The 21,572-nt window shown below is 51.4% G+C and overlaps 1 protein-coding gene across 1 annotated transcript; it reads left to right on the top strand.

Annotated features, from left to right (window-relative positions):
* Positions 1–681: 681 nt before the first annotated feature.
* MAP3K14 (mitogen-activated protein kinase kinase kinase 14) lies at positions 682–20,827 on the top strand. Its single transcript, XM_007955259.2, has 15 exons — positions 682–937; positions 2,555–2,624; positions 3,813–4,023; positions 4,143–4,757; positions 5,718–5,855; positions 12,185–12,314; positions 12,539–12,670; positions 14,376–14,480; positions 15,977–16,140; positions 16,608–16,758; positions 18,068–18,421; positions 18,607–18,713; positions 19,185–19,329; positions 20,215–20,315; positions 20,663–20,827. The coding sequence occupies exons 1-15, from the start codon at positions 682–684 to the stop codon at positions 20,825–20,827; spliced, it is 2,844 nt and encodes a 947-aa protein (XP_007953450.1).
* The last annotated feature ends 745 nt before the right edge of the window (positions 20,828–21,572 follow it).

Genomic DNA, 21,572 nt, shown 5'->3' with positions numbered 1-21,572 from the left:
GTCTGCTGGAGAGCCACAAAAGAAGCATCTCAGAAAAGAAGTCAAGTACTGAGCTGTGCTGTTTGCATGCTGATTCGCAGACTTTGTAAGACATACACATAAATACATGTATGTATATATTACACACACACACATACATTCACACACACATATATACATATATCTCCTGCTGGGGGAGAAAAACAAAACCTTGATTCTCTCCACTGGGGAAAAAGTCCTCTCAGAAGGCAAGGCCTGTGTGGGGTCAAGGAGGTGATGATGGTTTTGGAGCATAGGCTCCACCACCCCTTCCTGGGGCAGCTTTCATTTGGCATAAAACAAACAACAAAAAAAGATCCAGCCATTATAAAAGCAAAGATGAGCCAGTCTAGATGTTTGTTGTCACTGTCCTAGAGGAAGTAAGCTGGAGTCTTCCTTGCTGGACAGAGTAGAGGAGTTCCCTTATGCTGGGGAAGTGGAAGGGGCTGGGCTTACACAACATGGAGCATGGGTAGCTTCTGAGAGGTTGACTCCTTTACCACGTGGGATATTGGGAGATAAATACATGTGGCATAAAGAGGCAAAGGCCGTTCCTGCCCCCCAACTTTTCTCCAACCCAAGCCTGATCTGGGCCCCTCAGGGTCTGGGATTTTGGTGACCTGCTCTGTGTGATCTCTCTTAGGGTGAGCGTGAGCCTGGGAGATGGCCGTGATGGAAATGGTCTGTCCAGGCACTCCTGGCTCAGCAGTTGGGCAGCAGAAGGAGCTCGCCAAAGCCAAGGAGAAGGCACAGACGTTGGGGAAGAATCAAAGCTCCGTGTGCAAGCTTGAGGCCTCAGAGAAGAGCCCCGTGTTCTGTGGAAAGTGGGAGATCCTGAACGACGTGATTACCAAAGGCACAGCCAAGGAAGGCTCTGAGGGAGGGCTGGCTGCCATCTCCATCATTGCCCAGGCTGAATGTAAGAGCCACCGGGTCAGGGCTGTTCACCGAAAGGGCAGGTGGGTGGGCCTGCAGCTCAGCACAGTTCTTTGTGCAAGGGGGGGATTGGCACAGATGAGGCTGGACTTAGGGTCCCCTATGAAGAGAAAGGTCAGGGTGACTACTGTATAAGATTCTCATAAGGCACCATGAGGGGTTAAGCCAAGAATCGGTGTGAAGTGGGAGCTATGGAAGCCCTGGGGAATGGAGCACAAGAAGGGAGAAGTGGCAGACGGAGGCTTTGCCCATCAGGACCAGAACCAGGAAGAAGAGCTAGGAGGCAGGAATGCTTGGGCTTCCTGGGCACTCTTCCCCATCGTGGGCACTCTGTAGACTCCATGAGCAGGACATCCGCCTTCTGCTGTGATCATGGGCAACTGAGCGTCTCTGGAGAGGCCCCAGACAGGAAAGGTCAGGCCTCTTGGAAAGCCCCTCTGGGGCCTGCAGGCTTTTTACCACCTTCCATCTAGAGATGGCCCCACCCAAAGAGTGAAACCTGCTCTGGGCCTGTTGGGCCAGTCTAGAGCAGGATGAGGGCTGGCCTGGCCCCTCCTGCAACCACTTATACCCAAAACCAAACCCACTGCCATTGAGTCAATTTTGACTCATAGTGACCCCTATAAGGTTTCCAGGGCTGTAAATCTTTATGGAAGCAGACTGCCTCATCTTTCTCCCTTGGAGTGGCTGGTAGGTTCGAACTGCTGACCTTTGGGTTAGCAGTCATATACCTTAATTATGGTGCCACCAGAGGTCCACTCAAGATACCACAAAATGACTAGTAACGGTAGCTGCCCCCAGGAGACAGGGAAACTCTCAGGAGGCCTGGGTAGGACCATGTGTCTTCCTCTTTCTTCATCACACTACCCTCCAACCCATGCAGTTTCTTGATGGAGCCTGGCAAGACCAAGAATTTGTGAAGGCCTATCCCCACATACACACATCCTTCCCCTCATCTTTCATTTCCTTCTAGTTTGTTTTTTTTTTTTTTTTAGAAGAGATGAGAGATTAATAATCTGAAAAAGAATGAATGAGCTAATAATGGTATAAATATGTTGTTGTTAACTGCTGTAGAGTCGATTCTGACTCATGACAGCCTAATGTGTGCAGAGTAGAACTGCTCCATAGGGTTTCCAAGGCTGTGATCTTTCAGAAGCAGGCTGGCTCCTGAGGCTCTGAATAGCAAGGGGTTGGGGAGGTTAGTAGTCTAGTGCTTAACCACTTGTGTTACCCAGGGAGTCCAAAAAAATGCATAGATAGATAGATAAATACAATAGCTGTATGCCAGATACTGTGTTGAGTGTTTTATGTAGATTAACTTTCTTAAGTGTCACAACTGAAGTGAGGTGGGCCCCCTTATGGTCTCCATATTATAGGTACACGTTCTGCTGTTGACCTCTGGGCTGGGGGCTGAGGTGAGACAGTTCATGAGAGAAGGAGGTGACGGTAGGAAGGTGAGCCAGCAGGTAGAAGTCATCTGGACAGTAGGGGGAAGAATGGCCCAAGAAAGCTGTGAAATGTATCTCTTCCAACTGCTCAATTTCTGTTCTTTTCTCTTCTTCCCTCTCATTTATCCAACCCTTTCCCCCCTATTTAAAAGGTGAGAATAGCCAGGAATTCAGTCCCACCTTTTCAGAACGAATTTTCATCGCTGGGTCAAAACAGTACAGGTAAGCAGGCAAGCTTGACGGGGAAGACAGAGAATTGAGGGCAGCGTCCTCCCTCCCCAGCTGCTTGTCCAGGCTGCTCCCAAGTGACCCCTGGCTGCCTCCTCAGCACCTGTGGTTCAGCTCTTGAAACCAGCCCAGGCTTTCCTGGCTGAGCTGGTCTCTTAGCCAAATAAGCTTTTCAAAGGCTTCTCATAGCCTGTGGCTGCTGGGAGACTGCCTCTGGGTCACATCAACTTGACGTTTTATTTTTATTCTCCTCAGAGTCCTTGATGCACCCCTCGCTTCCCATCAGTAGGGAGGGTGCTGGGAACAGCAGTTGCTTTCCCAGTGGGCTGTGACCGTGAGTGAAGGCCCCAGAGGTGCCACTTTAACTGGCCCCTGTGAAAGAGGCCTGCTGGAGTCTTCTCCTGGGAGGCGTGCTCAAGTAGGGATGAGAGTGGTGGAAATGTAAAATTTGAGCAGCTCAGAAGCCCTGCAGAGAAGAAGCCAGAGGCAAAGCTCATCTGTTCCCAGGCTTCCCATTCCCCCAAAGACGAGTTTTGGCCACTTAAGAGCTGAACCTAGAACAAGTCCATCTTCTACCACCAGGTGGACTTTTTTTTTAATCATTGGAATTAGGAAACTGCTGTTGAGGAAAAGGTGGTGATGAGGGCTGCTTCCTTGAACCAAGAAATGTTCGGCCTTTGGTAGAATTCCTAAAGCTGCCTCAGATGCCTTTTGGCCCAGGGTAGGGGGTTTCTGATGGACCCACTTCTTTCAGTGGCCTGTAGACCCCTAGCTGCTCCCCAGGCCTGGGCTCAGTCCACTGCCTTGGAGCTTCCTGTCAGGGCCGGGAGCTGAGGCCATGGAGGGAGGCCTCCAGCACCACCCTCTCTGGAGAAGTGCTAAATGTATACGTCATCACGATAGCATCCACTGCTTATGGGGGCCAGGCACCGAGGTAGGCCTTGTAAATGAGCTGTTTCATTTAAACCTCATCTCCATCTTGCCTGGCAGAAAATGCTCTGCTCGTTTTATAAATGAAACAACTGAAGTCCATTGTGGGTTTAGGAACTTTTCCCTGTTCACAAGTAATAACAGAACTGGGGATCTAATCACAGGTCTCTATGGCTCTGATGCTGCTGTCTGAACTATCAAGTCTTCCTGCCTCCTCATATTTAAAGTTAGTATCTTTCCCTGTTTTGACAGCCAGTCTGATAGTCTTGATCAAATCCCCAACAATGTGGCCCATGCAACCGAGGGCAAAATGGCCCCTGTATGTTGGAAGGGAAAGCGTCGCAGCAAAGCCCGGAAGAAACGGAAGAAGAAGAACTGCAAGGCCCTAGCTCAGGCAGGAGTGGCCTTGCCCAAACCCCTCCCCAGGACCCCTGAGCAGGAGAGCTGCACAGTCCCGGTGCAGGTGAGATCCACCACCCAACCCCCAGACCCCAGGCTCAAGGGCCTCCAGAATGGCTCCTTTGAGGAGCAGCCTGTGCCCTTGGCCCTGGCCCTATTCCTAACACTGTGTTTTCCCCACAGGAAGATGAGTCTCCGCTAGGCTCCTCCTATGTTAGAAACACCCCTCAGTTCATCAAGCCTCTGAAGGAGCCAAGCCTTGGCCAGCTACGTTTTAAGAAACTCAGGGAAGGCCTACGGCCAGCACTTCCTCGATCAGAACTTCACAAGCTGATCAGCCCCCTGCAGTGCCTGAACCATGTGTGGAAACTCCACCACCCCCAGGATATGGGCCCCCTGCCCCAACATGCTCACCCTTTCCCCTACAGCAGACTGCCCCATCCCTTTCCATTCCACCCTTTCCAGCCCTGGAAACCTCACCCCCTAGAGTCCTTCCTGAGCAAACTAGCATGTGTAGATAGCCAGCATCCCCTGCCTGACCCACACCTGGGCAAACTGGCATATGCAGACAGTCAGAAGCCCCTGCCTGGCCCACACCTGGCACCCAGCTGCCCACCACGTGGCACCTGTGAGAAGTTTTCTGTGGAGGAATACCTGGTGCATGCTCTGCAGGGCAGTGTGAGCTCAGGCCAGGCCCACAGCCTGGCCAGCCTGGCCAAGACCTGGTCAGCAAGGAGCCCCAGGCTGCGAGGGCCCAGCCCTGAAACTGAGGAAAGTGAGGGCGTCCTACTTAATGAGGTAACTACTCCCCCAATCTGTCTCTCTCTCTCACTTTCACTCACTGTCTCTCTCCCTCTCCCTCTCTCTCTCTCTCTCCCTCTCCCTCCCTCTTTCTTTGTCTCTCTCTCTCTTACACACACACACACACACACACAATATCACCAACTCTGGGCCAGGGCAGCAGCTGGGAGTCAGGATGGGACCTATTATGGGAGAAGAGCCTTCACTCCAAAAACCTGCCAGACTCACTCCCAAGATCCCACCCTTTGGGAGCTGCTTTGCTCTCTTTATCAAACTCACTCATGTGCATGGTAACCCAGTCACGTAGGAGAAAATGGCCCTGATGAGAAGCACTAGTCTCCTACTCTGCCTCCAGGCTCACTTGTCTGTCAGTCAGTCTTTTTAGCTATTTCTACTTCTTGTTATTCTGGTCGGTTACTTCATTGTTGCTAAAGTGTGTGTGTGTGTTATATGAATAATACTGATGCTAAGGAACAGAGGCATAAGCATATATCCATCCACTTCCGATACGATCTAATGACTCCCTGATATAAAAGTTGAGGACTCTGCTCATCTTTACTGCTCGCCTCCTTCCACTTTTCCTCTTGTTCTCTTCCTGGCTCACTTTGTGACTTTAAATGATTTTACCGAGCTTGTATTTCTGGGTTTTATTCCATCCGCTTTTAACATTATCCCTGGATCCCTGCCCCTCTTCACCATTCTTCCCTTTCTTACTCCCAAGTTACACCTTCACACCATCAAAGCTGCTTACTATTCTGTTACTGTCCCACAACCTCTGATGTTGGGGAAAGCTCCCTGCCTTCACCCCGGCCCTGCAAGCCCACCTCTGGTTTTGCTTTTCAAAGCCTTGCCTCAGACCCACTGGTGTCTTTGGTTGTAGTGCCTTCCTTGCCGTAGCCCTTCGTCCTTCTGCTGCCCTGGCCACTGACATGGGCCTCTCTCTCCCGCCAACCCCAGAAACTCAAGCCGGTGGATTATGAGTACCGAGAGGGGGTCCACTGGGCCACACACCTGCCCCACCTGGGCAGAGGCTCCTTTGGAGAAGTGCACAGGATGGAGGACAAGCAGACTGGCTTCCAGTGTGCTGTGAAAAAGGTATGTGTCCCCTCCCCCCTGAAAAGAAAAGTACACCAGGGGCTGGCTGCTACGTCCCCTCAGCCTTTCTCAAGCACAGCAGCAGGACAGCGTGGGTCTGTCGGAGCTTGGGAGCTTGGCAGTCGCTAGCTGCCCTGGGTCAGCTGGAGCTGGGAGGGACGGTCTCAGTCACGTGTCCTGGCCTGAGAGCTGCACTTGGTATGTGTGTACGTGAGAGGGCGTCTGAGAGGTTGCCATCTGCAGCTCTGGGTGTCTGAGTACAGTCTGGGCCACTCTAAATGCCAGAGCCTCGGGCAAATCAAAACCTGGAAGATGGTTGGATTGTCACAGAATTCATGTTGAGCTTCATGGGAGGTCAGAAGGGCAGCATCTGCACCGGGAGAAAGGCAGGGAGGCAAGAGTACATCAGCAAGAAGGACACAGGGAAAGGGACACAGGGAGGAATGGGAGGAGAACTGTTACAGTGTGGAGAATGGAACCAGTGTCATAAAGCTAAATGAGTATAAACTATTGAATAGAAAACAAATCTTTGTAAAAATTGACTTAAATCACAATAAAAAGTTTAAAAAAGAAATTCATGTTGAGCTAACACCTCTAAACCACGGAGCAGGGCCAGTAGCTTCCACCTTCAGGTGTCTCCCGGGAGGAGGCCCCACACTCTGGGAGTCAGAGCAATCTGGTTTGAGTTGGGCTGTGAGCTGCTAGGCAGGCATGTGTGTTTCCTCGTCTGTGGAGACAGCAGTCCTGAGCAGCAGGGCTCATAAGAGGACTGGAAGAGAGAGTGTGAGATGTCACCTGCTCGTGCAGTACCCGGGACCTTAGTAAGCACTTCACTGATTTTAGCTACAAATTATTAGACACTGTGTGCCAGGACAATGCAAACATCAACTCCTCTGCTCCTCACCACAGTCCTGTGAGATGGCTGTTGGGAGGAAATTAGAGTTAGCATGAGATGAAGCAACTGGCCTAGTGGCCAAACCAGGATTCAAGCCCAGGTTTGTCTGACTCAAGAATCTGGGCTTTGAACCACTTTTCAGGAAGCATGGGGAGAGAGGCAGACTCATCGTCCAGAATTTTGATTAGTGGCAGGAGGAATGAATCCCCTCTTCCACCCCCACATCTCAGTGCTTAGAACTGGGGACTGGCGAGGTAGTGGGACTCATCTAAGACCACACTGGGGGCCTGGAGCTGAGGTCTCCTGCCTCTGTCAAATCAGACCAGCCAGACCTGGCTAGAATCAGCAGCAGAGGCAGCACATCCATAGAGCCCCAAGGATGTCAGCCTCGCACCCCCTCGACTGTCTTTTCTCCTTCCCCTGACACTCAACTCACCTTGACTGGAAACCACCTTTTCCCTAGCCTAGACTCAGCCTCAGAGCTATCACCCAGGACTTCAGAAGTCAGGAACAATTTCAGAGGCCATTTCCTTGACTCATTGGGCAGGGTGAAATAAACTAAAACATGGACCTTGTTTGAAGTTGCTATTCCTTCAGTAGACAGACCAGGCAGGTCCAGTCTGCTGAGCTCTGTGCAATGTGGACACCACCACCACCACTGCAGTGACTGCCTGTGGCTTTAAGTGGTGATGCTACAGACTGATGTGAATAAACGTGGCTTCCCTGGTGATAGGATGAGAAAGGGGATTACCCACAAGTATTGCCCTAAACTTTAGATATTCTGTGTCAAATAAGCAGGCTCTACCCCTCACCAGCCCCCACTGACAGAAACATGTGCTGAGTTCTTGCCATCATGGGTCATCATCTCCCACTTGGATGCCAAGGCCACGTGCCTGACCTCCTCAGCTGCAGTTCCCCTCCCTAGGCTACCGGAGAAGGCTCAGCTGTCCCCTCCTAAAGGCGATGGGAGGAGGCGTGAGAGTGTGAAGTGTCCTGGAGATGAACACCCAATGCTAGGGAGCTTAGTCACTGTGCCTCCCAGCTGTTCCCCTGCTGAGGCCGAGTCCCAGGCAACAAGGTAAACAACCCTAATATAGTCGAAGGGGACAAATACTACATTTCTCACCTCCCAAGGCAGTCGGAAAAGCTCCAACCACAACACACACACTTCCCAGCACCAGAGCTGCTGCTCTAGGGACCAGAGCTGGCCCCTCTCAGAACTTTCCCCCCTCCCTGTCCAAGGGCACTCGGTGGGGGTAGCTTATTGGCAACCCACACAGTCTCTCCTTTCTCTTGAGGCGGGTGTAGGGCAGACAGTGCTGTAGGATTTTCAGCTACAAGACCGGATGAGAAACAGTCCTCCGCCAAGGGGCTCGGAGGTGGTCAGGAACCAGAGGTGAGGCTGCTGAGGGTCAGAGCAAGCTGGAATCGTTAAAAGAACTTAACAGAATAGCTGTTGTCTCCCTTTTTACAGAGGAAATTAAAAGGTTAAGAATACTGAAGAAAACGAAGGGAGAGTTTTAAGGCGGCAGTTGAGCGGAAGGAAGCTGCTTTGAGCAGGGCAGCTGGAGTTGATGCTGACCACACTCCTGCTTGGGTGTGCTGACTCCTGCAGGGCTCAGGTGGAAAACGACACCCAGAAAGGCCTTCAGGAAGGCAGGGTGGCTGGTGGCTCTAGAGTCAGGCTTCCCTGGCCAAAACCCAGCCCTAATACTTCTACCCAATAACTTTGGACAAGTTACTTGTCCACATTTCAGCTTCTTCATCCATAAAGGAGCTCTGGTGGCACAGTGTCTAAGGCATATGACTGCTAAGCAGAAGGCTGGTGGTTCAAACCCACCAGCCACTCCTCAGAAGGAAGGTTGGACAATCTATTTCCATAGTGATACCACCTTGGAAACCCATGGAGGGGTCGCTATGAGTCGGATCCGACTCAGTGGCAGTGAGTTTTTTTTTTGTTTTGTTTTGTTTTTTCATCCATAAGATGGGGATAATGATGTACCACCTCCTTGGCTATTGTAAGATGTAAGTAACTAATGCTTATAAGGGAGCTCTAGTAGCATAGTGCCTAAGGCACATGACTGCTAGCCAGAAGGCTGGCGGTTCAAACCCACCAGCCACTACTCATAAGGAAGGTTGGGCAATCTACTTCCATAGTGATACTGCCTCGGAAACCCAAGGAGGGGTCACTATGAGTTGGGTCCGACTCGATGGCACATAACAACAACGCTTATAAAGTGCTTAGAACAGTTAGACTGCTCAGTGTTAAGTGGGCATTGACATGTTAGTTCTCATTAACATCCTCAACACAGCCCAGCCCCTCACAGGTGAGGACACTGAAACCCAGAGGGGAGGGAGGCCAGACAGGCAGCTGGACCTGGACTAAGGCCAGGCACTTTCTCTCCACGTGACGCCCTTTCAGCCTGCTCTCTCTGGGGCTGGCCCAGACTTCAAGAAGCACCTTGTATTTTGAAGTATTCCCTGGCACCACCTCACTTTTGTTCAAGGTGATTGGAGACATTTTTAACAGTACTAGTATGCAGTTTGGTTCTCTAGTGCCGCTCTAACAGAAAAATACCCCAGGTAGATGGTTTTAACAAACAGAGGTTTATTCTCTTACAGTTTAGGAGGATAAAGGTCCAAGTTCAAAGTGCCACCTCTAGGGGCTGGGTGAAGTCCCCTTGACTTTGGGCTTCAGCTCTGCCTCTTGCTCCTGGCCCACCTTTCTGGGTGTCATTTTCCATGGAGGCTTCTCTTAACTCAGGCAGCTGCTGTCTGTTAAGGCTGACAAATCCAAGGTCCACAAGTAAAATGGCACAGAGCAAAGATTATCAAGCAACACAGCAGGCCGTTAGCGCAAGTCTGGAAACAGTCCCAAGATCAGCAAACAGCATGGCAGGCTACTGAGATTAAGACTTGGCCAAATGCAGAGTCCAGATGTGCCAAAAAGCTCAGAGACCTTTCTCAAAGCTTCTTCTATGCTGGAAGCAGATGCCATCACTAAGGCAGCTACTCACCTGTTCACAGCAGATTCCACCATGGAGCTGATTACCAGTCTCATCATGGGGAATCACTACATCCAGCGGCCCAGCCACTCAAAACCAAGTCCAACCAGGTTGACCCATAGCCTTAACTACCACATACACTATGGTGGTGTAGTGGTTAAGGCGTTTGACTGCTAACCAAAATGTTGGTCGTTTGAGCCCACCAGACGTTCCACTAGAAAGATGAGGCAATCTGCTTCCATAAAGATTTACAGCCTTGGAAACCCAGTGGGGGTCGCTGTGAGTCAGAATTGACTCAGTAGCAGTGAGTTTAGTTTGGGTTTGGAGTACACTATGGAAGACTTACAGGTTTCTTTAAAGGTTAAAGCAGAGGCTTCCAAACTTGTTTGGTTCACAGCCCTCAATGTCTCAGCAATTTTCATGATGCTTTACCAAAACCAAACTCATTGCCCTCGAGTCCAATCCGACGCATAGTGACCCCTCCTTGGGTTTCTGAGGCAGTATCACTATGTAAGTAGATTACCCAATCTTACGAGGAGTGGCTGATGGGTAACATCACCTTTCTGGTTAACAGTCAAATGCCTGAGGCACTATGCCACCAGAAATAGCTAACAGCTCCATTTATCAAGTCGTTAGGTCAAATAATGTAATAAGTATTTGTCCTAACAACCTCTTAGCCATTTGAAAAATACACAGAGACTGTAAGAAAACACTACTATTCCACTCTTAACCATAATTACTTACCAATGGGTTGTAGACCTTGTTGGGTACTGCCCAGCCTTTCAAGCCTTGACATCAGATTGGACACCACCACCTCCATTTCTTGTTCCACAGTTTTCTCCTGAAGCACTTGCTTTTTATCAAAATAAAGTCTAAAAGCCCAGCTTCACAAATACATCATCTGAAGGATCTGAGTGTGATCTAATGGTGGCACCGTGAGCTCACAAATACGTCATCCAAAGGATCTGAGTGCGATCTAACGTTGACCCTGTGACACCATGACACCGTGAGCTCACTTGAGCTGGTTGTTCACACAGTGCCCACTGATGCTGAGCTTCATGTTTGCCTCAGACGTAAAACATCCTGGGAGCCCTAGTTCTCTGTGGTGCCCTGGGGGCTTCAGCTCACAGTTTGGGAACTGTGAAGTTAAAACACTTACATATTTATTGATACAAGTCCTATTGGTGAATTAATTCCAACTCAGATTCAGAGACCCTTTAAAGAGCTAGAAACACTGACAATGAAGAGTCGAAGTTCATGTGAGTTGATTAACCAAACCAAATATTCTTCAAGTAACTGGAGGAGAGACAGTTTCCACTGACAGAAGTCCCAAAGTGCCACATCAACAGAGCTCCTGTTTGGCAAACCAGCAGATGTACAAACAACTCTGACCAAGACCCAGATTTCTCCCAGACTGGTTTTGGTAACTTCAGCACCCCCTGTTGATGCTGCTTAAAGTTTATATAAGAATCAGCCCCAGCAGCCTGGAAAGAGGACCTGTCCCTATTAAGAAGTCTAAGTGCTTAACAAGCTGCTCTTACTCAAGCTCTAAGGAGCAGGTGAGGAAGGAGCGTTTCCTGAGTACCTGCTGTTTCCCAGGCATGGTGCTGGCTGTCATCTCTCCAAATCTTCACTCTACCCAGGAACAGATACCACCATCCCCCCACTGACATACAGAAACACAACTGAGCGGAAGTGTGCCTTTGGATATGGCCAAGCCAGGACCTCAGCCCAGGATTGTTCACATCCAAAGCCTGGTTTTTCCTACCATGCCAAGTGGCCACTCCCTCCAGAAAAGAGTGGATGGCCTTTTCAGGCATACATTCCACAGCCAGCACATCCCATGATGCCGCCTATGTGTCCAGATAATGGGGAAACAGCTGCAAATAGAGTAAACATCAACAGGACCCCGCCTGCATGAAGCTTTGAGTCCTCTGAAAAAGACAGTTATAAATGAGTGGAGAACTATGCTGAGAAAGGTGCTGAGGATTCTGCACAGGATGCCTGAGATGAGATCTTAGCAGCATCCGCTCTAGCTTCAGTTAAGTCAGACTTGGATGTTGATAAAAGGGTAAAAATGTCCTCTGTTTGGCTGACCAGAGGGTGGGCAGCCTGCCAGGAGCCTAGACAAATGACTGGTTTTTGTGTAAGCGTTTTCACACGTGGTCAGCACTCCAGAACTTTAAGAAAGTACAAGAAGTTGCTTCTGACACCAAGAGCACATGGTGCATAATTTAGTCTCTGAAGGTTCTGCAGGCCCACCAGGGCCCTACCTGGCCTCCAGATTGTCACTGGAAACAACAGCAATCTGTGTGTGGAGCCTAGATATGACCAGGCAGGAGTTCACCAGATTCTGTCCAGAAAGGATGCTAAAGAAACCAGCCCTGGTCTCCTTTATCATTGACTCAACCACCTCTGGGTCCTTACAGGTACGGATCGAAGTGTTTCGGGCAGAGGAGTTGGTGGCCTGCGCAGGATTGACCTCACCCAGAATTGTCCCTTTGTATGGTGCTGTGAAGGAAGGTCCTTGGGTCAGCGTCTTCATGGAACTGCTAGAAGGTAAGGCACCAAGTCCCACTCCTTTCTCCCTCAAAATTTAGAGCAAGGAGTTTCCCAAAAATCTTGTCCAGTGTGATCTTGACCCTTAATCCATTTTTAACCTCTTGACCCTGTGACTTCTGCAGGAAAGGCCTACCTTTCCACCACCTCCCCTTTGCCCTTGCCCTTGGTTTGCTTGGAGGCCTGGGAAAACCCCATGAAAAGACTGGCTATTGATCTCCTAGGTGGCTCACTAGGCCAGCTCATCAAGCAGAAGGGATGTCTGCCAGAGGACCGGGCCCTGTACTACCTAGGCCAGGCCTTGGAGGGACTGGAATACCTGCACACACGAAGGATTCTGCACGGAGATGTTAAAGGTAAGGCCCAGGCCCCCGTGGCCTTGGTGCCCAGTGAGCTCCTCCCTCCCCCATCCTGCCTGGTGACTTCTTCCCCATTCTAAGCCTATCTGACCATCTCCACTGGTGCAGTGTAGTAAATTACATAGTATGGCTTTTCTAGCCACAGTCTTTGTAAATTCTATGGTGGAATTTGCCATGAGCAACTAAGTAACTCCTGATTGTTAAAGTTATTCACCTGGGGTATTTCTGTTGCCAACAGCAGGAAGCAATTTTCTGGGAAGTTCTCTCTCTCTCAGGTGTGTGGAATTCCTGGTGTTGGGATTGGTTGGGTTTGCCACTCTGCTGGGCTTAAAGTGAGCCCTCCTAGAGGCAGAGAGGAGGAACATCTTTCACTGCTGGCTGAGAGAGCTGCATGGCTGAGGGTCCGACCTATGGCTGAGAGACTGACCCATTACTGAAAGATGCCAGGCTGAGAGACAGCAGCAGTGGAACCAAGAGGCATGAGACAGAGCGGCAGACTAACCTGGCCCACAGAGGCAGAGACCAGGCTGAAAGGCCAAGGGCCACAGAGGCATGTCTAAGGGCACTGCAGAGGAGAGACCGTCCTGACCGAGGAACTGAATCCTGAGCACATTCCTGAATCTGAGTTGTAGCCTGTTGCTTCCCTAATAAACCTCATAATCTGTGAGTGGTGTCTGTGAGTGCTGCTTGGCCACTGCAATGAATCCCACCGCTTCTGACACCAACTGCTAAAGGAGCAAGGAGGTGGCATCTTCTGACCTCCTCTAACTACACAAGAGGAGGACAGAATCAGCATCAGCAGCCCAATGCCTGCTCCTATGAAGTCAGACATGCTGCCACCCTCCAGCACTCACTAGCCTTGACACCAGCCGTTCCTCCTGCAGCACTCACTGCCTCTCTGCTGGGCTTGACAATTCATTGCAGTGGCCACGCAGAACTCACAAGCACCACTCACAGATTATGGAGTTTATTAGGGAAGCAACAGGCTACAACTCAAATTCAGGAATGCACTCAGGAGTAAGTTCCTCAGTAAGGGTAGTTTCCCCTCTGGAGTGCCCTTAGACATACCTCTGTGGCCCTTGGCCTTTGCCTCTGTGGGCCAGGTAAGTCTGTCGCTCTGTCTCATGCCTGTTGGTTCCACTGCTGCCGTCTCTCAGCCAGGCATCTCTCTCAGTAACAGGTCAGACTCTCAGCCAGCAGTGAGAGATAGATGTTCCTCCTCTCGCCTCTAGGAGGGCTCACTTTAAGCCCAGCAGGGTGGCAAAACTAACCAATCCCATCACCAAGTGGCAAGGCCTGAATCAGGCTGACAGGTGTAAGAGGGGGAAGGCTGTTCTCCAGGCCTTCAGTCAGGTGCTGTAGTTCCAAGTGGGTGGTGCTCTCAGAACTGAAGACTAAGCTCCTATACACTGGTGACTACTGGGAGAGGGTGAGGGCAGCAGAACTGGGTGGCAGTACCCCCAGGAGTAAACCCTGCTCCTGTCCCCTCACCTTCAGAGATCCAGCCTGCTGCTTGCTGCTAGCCTGAGTTGATACTCTCCTCCTGTCTCCCATAACTAATGAAACTGAGCAGAAGCAGCAGCTGCTCTGTAGGGTCAGCCAGAAAATGACCTCACTAGACGTCCAGGCCAAGCCGTGGCAGGGTGGTTTGGGACACGATGTGACTCACCTGTTCCTCTTCCTCCTCGGGGCGGCCTGGCAGCTGACAATCTGCTCCTGTCCAGTGATGGGAGCCGTGCAGCCCTCTGCGACTTTGGCCATGCTGTGTGCCTTCAACCTGATGGCCTGGGGAAGACATTGCTAACAGGTAAAGCCTCCAGACTGCCCCTCCTCACAATGCAAACAGCAGTAGCCCTTACAGAGCATGCTCCATGGGCTTTCTCCTGGCTTTCTGTAATGGGAATAACAGATGTGAGCACTTTACATCCACCACTGTCTACAGAAGTCCCACAGCAACCCTGGGTCATTATAAGGCTTTTGTTGTTATCCTTAAATAATGAATGTCAGGCACTCATTTCTGATGTTCCCATTACACAGATGAGGGAATGGAAAGGCCAGGGGGCCTTGCCCAAGGTCCCAGGTCTTCTTCCTCAGAACCCCCATGACTCCATCACTCTTGTCTGGTCTGTTTGGTGGAGCTGTGTTCCTGGCTGAGACCCCAGCTCTTTGTACCTCTGAGAGCACAGTTGACTAGAAGCATGGGGGGGCTGACCAAGGGGCCTGGGCTCTGTAGCTGGAGAAATACCTACTTTCAACTTACATTTTTCTGATAATTAGAATAATCTATGCCCAAACATTTAGCAAGTACAGAGTTAAGTGATATAAAAGAGGAGGGGTGAAAAAGAATCCTCACCATTTTTTTTTTTTTAAGTCTAATTTTTTTTTTTCTTTTGAGTTTTATCCCAGGCCTGAAGTGTATTCCAGGGCCATGGGGGTCCCAACAGACTCCATCCAACCAGTAATTCTGGTCATTATGTGTTTTTGAATGTTGTTCCATGTTTTTCCTCCCACTCTATCCAGGATCTCCAGGAATTCTCACCATTTTTCTTGCCCAGATAATCATGAATATCTCAGCTAATTCCTTCCAGGTTTTATTTATTTTTTCATTTCCCTTTTGTGTATAGTTAAGACCACTGGAACACAGTTGTATGCCCTCCTCTTTTCATTTATAGCATTCAAATGATTTCATTTTGACCAAAGGAAAAAGTGGGGTGTATGTAATTTTTTGTCATTAAAGGACTATGTGGGTAGTTCTGAAGCTGTATACTGACCATGGACACCTCACTTCCACATTCCAATAAATTCAAGTGGAGTTTTTTCCTTACTACAAAAAATAATAGCTTTTCAAAAAATAATAATAATAATAATAGCTTTTCACTGCAGAAAGTAGAGCTAACTGAAAATAAAAAATCCAAATCACCAGACAGAAATCACTGTTCATATCCAGCATTGATCTCTCCAGACTTTTATGCGTATAAGTATTCTACAATTGGTTTTCTCTCACTTCTTGTATCTCAGGGATATGCCATTAATTAGTCTCCTACCTGATTTCCATTGTCCAGCCCCCTCCTCGTTTTTCAGAGGCACTTGAAGGGTTTGGTCCATGCTGTAGATGTGCTTTGTCTGGTCCAGCAGAACCCCTGACTTAGCTCGCCCCAGTAAGTTTGGCTGGAGGCTTTGTCTCTCTAGCTGGAGTGCTTTCACGGGGACAGTCACCATCCCAGGAATTGACTGATGTAGCCCTTGCCCAGGCTCTTGCCTGAGTTGACAGTTGACTTTTCTGTCCCACCTTCACCTTCTCAGGGGACTACATCCCTGGCACAGAGACCCACATGGCTCCAGAGGTGGTGCTGGGCAAGCCCTGTGACACTAAGGTAGACATCTGGAGCAGCTGCTGCATGATGCTGCACATGCTCAATGGCTGCCACCCTTGGACTCAGTACTTCCTGGGGCCACTCTTTCTCAAGGTCAGTGACAGCGCCAGGGGTGGTCACGGGGCCTGGGCTGCAGGTGCAGGGTGGCCTCCCATTTTGGCTGCTCTTCAGGTGTGAGCAGGGAGAGGGGGAAAACCTCAGCATAAATGTGGGTCCTGACTGAAATGCTGGCCACCCAGATTGGAGGGCGTAAGGAGAGATCCCAGGTGAGGGTCTCACTGAGTTCATGGTGGGTCAGAAATCTCAGTCCACACCTTGGGCCACTGTCACCTGCCTCTTAACAGGCTGGGCCTAGAGGACATAGGGCTCATTCCTGCACCCTGGCCTGCCTGGCCTACCCCTTTTTCCCTTTTCTAGGAAAAGTCTCAGCCTTCGCTCCACCCTGGGCCTATCCATTCCTAGTAACAAGCCTGTCCAGCACAGCATGGGGCGAGAACCGAAAGACTGGGTGCTGGGAAACAAGGGTTGCAGGCCTCACCGTGGTGTCTTTTGATCCGCAGATTGCCAGTGAGCCCCCGCCTGTGAGGGAGATCCCACCTTCCTGCGCCCCTCTCACGACCCAGGCCATCCAAGAGGGGCTGAGGAAAGAGCCCCTCCACAGAGCGTCTGCAATGGAGCTCGGAGGCAAGGTCAGCCTGGCCCTGCAGCAAGGTAAAAGCCCATGCCGCTGCGGTCCCCCTCCCCCCACCCCAGGGCTGAGAGCCCTGGGCTAAGCCAGGAGGCAGGGAGTGTTGTGGGCAAACGCAAGACAGTCACGTGGGAGCCTGAGTTACCTGTCTAGAATGTAGGCATATACTAGCCTCAGAGATGTTAGGGAGATCGAGATGATGGGAGTAAAACCACTTAGTGCTGTGCCTTGTAAAAGGGAAGATGCAAAAGAGATGGGGGGAGAAAGGGTCACCACATGTAAAAAGGGCCTCAATCTCCTCAGTAACCAGAATGTAAAATAAAACCAGGTGTCCCTTTACAGCCTTCTGACTGGGAAAAAGCAGAAAGATGAGAGCCACGTGTTGGTGGGAAATGGGACCCTGAGCCCTGCCGAGGCATGTGGATGAGGCTGCAGCCTCTCTGGAGGGCGTCTGGCAACGCTCAAGCAGACATCTGCAGACCTCCACTCCTGGGTGCACTTCCCAGGGGACACGCCAGAGGGTCTGCACTGCCCCATCCGTGGGAGGAAAGTTGGGTATAGTCCCACCCTCACCGGGAGAGTGGAAAGGTAAAAGGAATGCGCCAGGGAGCGCCAGGCAGCAGTCAGAGCTACAGTTAGGTGTCCACAGAGCATGACCGGGTAAGCTGAGTGCTGCATGAAAAGAAACCCACAGTGAGGCAGAGAACACATTGATAAATAAAAACTATACCCATTCTGCAAGAACATGATCAAACAAAAAGTGACACATCAAATAGAATGTCACCTGGGGAACCGGCAGGGAAAGAGAGGCTGTGGAAATTCAGTGGAAAGAAATACAACAGGAAGGGGGCCTTGCACAGCCTCCTACCCCCAAACTGGATGTAGTTGTAATTATGTATTTATGAGGGTGGTCCCAGAGCAATGGTGCCTTCAGGAAGCGCTGACCTTGGTCGGGGGCACTCAGGGAGGGCACTTTACCAGGGAACCCTTGGTGGTGTTGCCTCAGAGCTGTTTTTCAATCTTCCTTTGCTATAACAAAACCCTTCTGTGAAGCCAGTTCTGTGGTTTTTCAATTCGTTCCCATTACCAGAAGGGAAATGTGATAAAAGACCAATACGGTCCCGTTCCCATTTTGTGAGGCCATCTTGCCTAAAAGGCCCTCTTCGGAGACCCTTGCTGTCTCCTGAGTGGTCTCCCCGATGAGGCTCAGCCAGAGTCCTCCCACGTGGCTCAGGTGTAGCCCTCTTCTGTTCAAGAAGGATACTCCTGATGTGACCCAAGCGGCGTCTGTATGCTGACAGGATTCCAACTCTCTGCCGTGCTGTTTTGCAGTGGGAGGTCTGACGAGTCCTTGGAGAGGAGAATATAAGGAACCAAGACATTTGCCACCAACCCAAACAAACTGTCACCAGACCCTACGCACCCAGCCAAGGGAACTCATTCCAGGGGCCCTGGGGCCCCAGCCAGCGAAGGACACAGTGGGCGGAGCTCCGGAGCTCCAGCCTCCTCTACCACCAGATCCCCCAGAGCGGAACAAGTCTCCAGGACTGAACTTGAGCAAGGAGGAGTCTGGGACATGGGAACCCTTGCCTCTGTCCTCCCTGGAACCAGCCCCTCCCAAAAGCCCCAGCTCACCAGAGCGCAGAGTGACCTTCCCTGAGCAGGAGCTGCAGCAGCTGGAAATAGGTATGAGCAGTCCTGGCTGCGGCCATGGCCCTGGGGCCCCTGGGGCCCTGAGCACTGGCCCTGGGCCTCCCACCAAGGCTGGTGCTTCTTCTTCTATATCCAGCGTGGTTTTCTTCCAAGAGGAACCCTGACCACAAAGCCAGGTCCTTCCCAGGCTTCATAGCTGTCTCCTACTTTCTCTGCAGAATTACTTCTCAACAGCCTATCCCAGCCATTCTCTCTGGAGGAGCAAGAGCAGATCCTGTCCTGCCTCAGTGTCGACAGCCTTTCCCTGTCGGATGACAGCGAGAAGGTGAGTTGGCTGTGGGACAGATGTCACTCCAGGGGCATGGCTCTCCTGGCTCTGGCACAGAGCAAGTGGTTTTGTGTCCAGCTGGTGAATGGACAGTGTGCAAGAAATGGGTAAAGGGAAGGTGAAGGGGCTTCTTTCTGGGAGAGGTCCTGCTGAGGGGGGTCATAGTTTCTCAGGGTAAGATAACCCATTTTCAACATTGAGGGATTAGGGAATGGGTTTTGGCTACTGGGGATAGCATGGAGGTAGACTGTGGTCCGCCTCGAAATACTCCTTATCTGCCTCCAGCCCAGGGGCCCCTCATGAGCTCAGTCCCTGCTTAGCCTTCACAGTGCCCTATAGAGCTGTGCTCCAGCCTAGGATGGGAGCGCCTGTCCTCAGGGAGTGCTCCTTTGGCCTAAATGAGACCATGGCCAAAGGTGGTTCCCTGGGCCCGGGGGCCTGAGTCTGTGTCCACCTTTGTTGTTTCAGAACCCATCAAAGGCCTCCCAGAGCTCGCGGGATACCCTGAGCTCCGGCGTGCACTCATGGGGCAGCCAGGCCGAGGCTCGCAGCTCCAGCTGGAACACGGTGCTGGCCCGGGGGCGGCCCACAGACACCCCGAGCCATTTCAACGGTATAGCCCCCACTCACCTGCCCAGCATCCCCCACAACAGCTCATCTGTCCCCCTTCCTCTGACATAGTAGGGAAGTGCAAGGAAGGCACCTGGCACCCAGGCCTTCAGGTGCCTGGCTAGTCAGTTGGGTTTAGAGCAAAGGCCATCATTCCCCGGGAGCCTTTGCTAGTGAGGCAGTGGAGAACTAGTGTCCCCTCACTGGTTGGCTGCTGCTGGAGTCCCAGAGTCCCCCCTAACTGAGGGAGGAGAGAAGTCTCTCCTGGCCTGAAGTCAAGAAGCTGATCAGCTAGCATCTTCTAAAGGGAAAAGAACAGGAGGACTGAGTATTTTCATCAAGAACTTAGCTACAAGTTTGTTGGTGCCATCGGTTACACACCCTGGAATCCTGCTCTGAGATTTGAGGTCAGAAAATGAGAAAAGCAATGTCTAATTTCTTGGTTTCAAGCTTGGCTGCACAGGTCATGTTATGACCTTGAGAGGAGGAGGCTCGGTTTGCTGGCTCGCCCCACAGCCAGTATGACTCATGACATGAAGCCCCCATGGCCTGGCCAGAGCTGCTGCAGAATCTAATTTCAGAATCTTTGTTTTCAGTTCCTTTTTACTGTGTCCAGTTTGGAATATGACTTCCCCATAAGAGCCAACCTCAACTCTTTGCCCCACGTAGGCCACATTCTAGGGATTGCCAGAAAACTGCCAGGAAGAACTAGCAGGTGTGTAATGTCAGGGCCACTATAGGCTTGCTGGCATTTCTGCAGCTTTGTCCCAGCCAGACCTGCTTCCCTCTACATAGGACAGAGTGACTTTTTAACAGAAGGTCCCGCCAACCCCTCCCAGGACCCTGTTCCTCAGGGAGGCAGCCTCCTGACTGTCACCTTGCCTTCTAGGTGTGAAAGTCCAGATACAGTCCCTCAATGGCGAACATCTGCACATCCGGGATTTCCACCGGGTCAAGGTGGGAGACATCGCAACCGGCATCAGCAGCCAGGTAAGAGGACAGGTACCTGCTTAGGGTTAAAGTCCTTGAAGTCAGTGTGCTTGGCCCAGCTCTCTGGGAGGAAAGTTTTTGAAAGTAGAAATGGCACTCTATGGAAGAGCTGGATGTGACCTCAAATGTGCCCCAGGGCTGGGGACTCAGAGCAAGACTGGCAGTGGGGCGAAGCAGATTATCTAAGGGCTCCAGAATGAAAGGCAGATAAGGCCCTCAGGGCTACCTGCTTGGCTGGAGGACGATGTGCTTTCCCAACATGGTGGGGACCATCAGCCTTACACTTCTGGGTGGCTTCTGAGCTCCACGCCAGCTTTCTCAGGCACACTGGTTTGTTCTGCCCCTAGATTCCAGCCTCAGCCTTCAGCTTGGTGACCAAGGATGGCCAGCCCGTGCGCTATGACATGGAGGTGCCAGACTCAGGCATTGACCTACAGTGCACCCTGGCCCCTGATGGCAGCTTCGCCTGGAGCTGGAGGGTCAAGCATGGCCAGCTGGAGAACAGGCCCTAGCCCTGCCTTCCACTGCTCTGCTCTGCCGAAACCACCTGCCTTCTCAGCAGCTAGATGCTGCCCATGAGACACAGGCTAAGCCTGCTCCCCTGGCTCATCAGTGGGACCAGGGTCTGGCAGCAGCAAAGTGGGACTAACAAACCCCACCCAGGATTTCCTGCCTGCGTCCCGCCAGACCCCACCAAGAGAACACTGCCCACGAGAGGAGGAGGAGAAGGAAAGCATGCAAGCTCTTCCAGCCAGGAATGAAGAGCGTCTTCTCTGCTCTCAGCCTAACAAGCAGGCCTGTTCCGTTTGGATCAGCGAGCCCTTGCTGGCAGTCGGGTGGGTGAGCCCCCTGGCTCCTTGGCCTTTGGGTCATGTCTAAGTCAGTGTCTGAGAGCCCACACTCCGGTCTGGTACAAAACAAGGCAGCAAGTGTGCCTGCCTTGGGTTAATGGAGGGCCCGTGCCCCCTCCTCTGGCCTTTGCTGGCCATCTAACTCCCTTTTAGATCTAGAACTGTTGGGATGAAGTCGGGGAGGAGGGAATCCCTGACATTGGGCAGTCTGCCTGGGAACTACCACCCTGCTTTTCAGGTTGTTACCACATAGATCCTGAGTTGAACTTGGCTTCAACCAAGAACCAAAGAAGGTGTTTAAGTGGAATGGTTCTCAGTCCCCAAGCATGCACCCTTTGCTGCTAGCTGGCACCTTCCCTGGAGCAGCAAGCCGTCCTGGCAGCCAGAACCCCCACTGCAGGCCAGC

The sequence above is a fragment of the Orycteropus afer genome, unplaced genomic scaffold, assembly GCF_000298275.1.
Source record: "Orycteropus afer afer isolate SDZICR_OR568_19922 unplaced genomic scaffold, OryAfe1.0 scaffold00495, whole genome shotgun sequence".
Lineage (NCBI taxonomy): Eukaryota > Metazoa > Chordata > Mammalia > Tubulidentata > Orycteropodidae > Orycteropus > Orycteropus afer.
The sequence above is the reverse complement of the archived record's forward strand: the minus strand, read 5'-3'. Positions and strand labels throughout refer to the sequence as shown.

What these genes read in the sequence shown, in the direction of transcription:
- MAP3K14 (XM_007955259.2), top strand. Translation starts at nt 682, where the DNA reads ATGGCCGTGATGGAAATGGTCTGTCCAGGCACTCCTGGCTCAGCAGTT. An exon ending in CATCATTGCCCAGGCTGAAT is followed by an intron (nt 938 to 2,554) that starts GTAAGAGCCACC and finishes CCTATTTAAAAG; the next exon opens with GTGAGAATAGCCAGGAATTC. An exon ending in TCTGCACGGAGATGTTAAAG is followed by an intron (nt 12,671 to 14,375) that starts GTAAGGCCCAGG and finishes GCGGCCTGGCAG; the next exon opens with CTGACAATCTGCTCCTGTCC.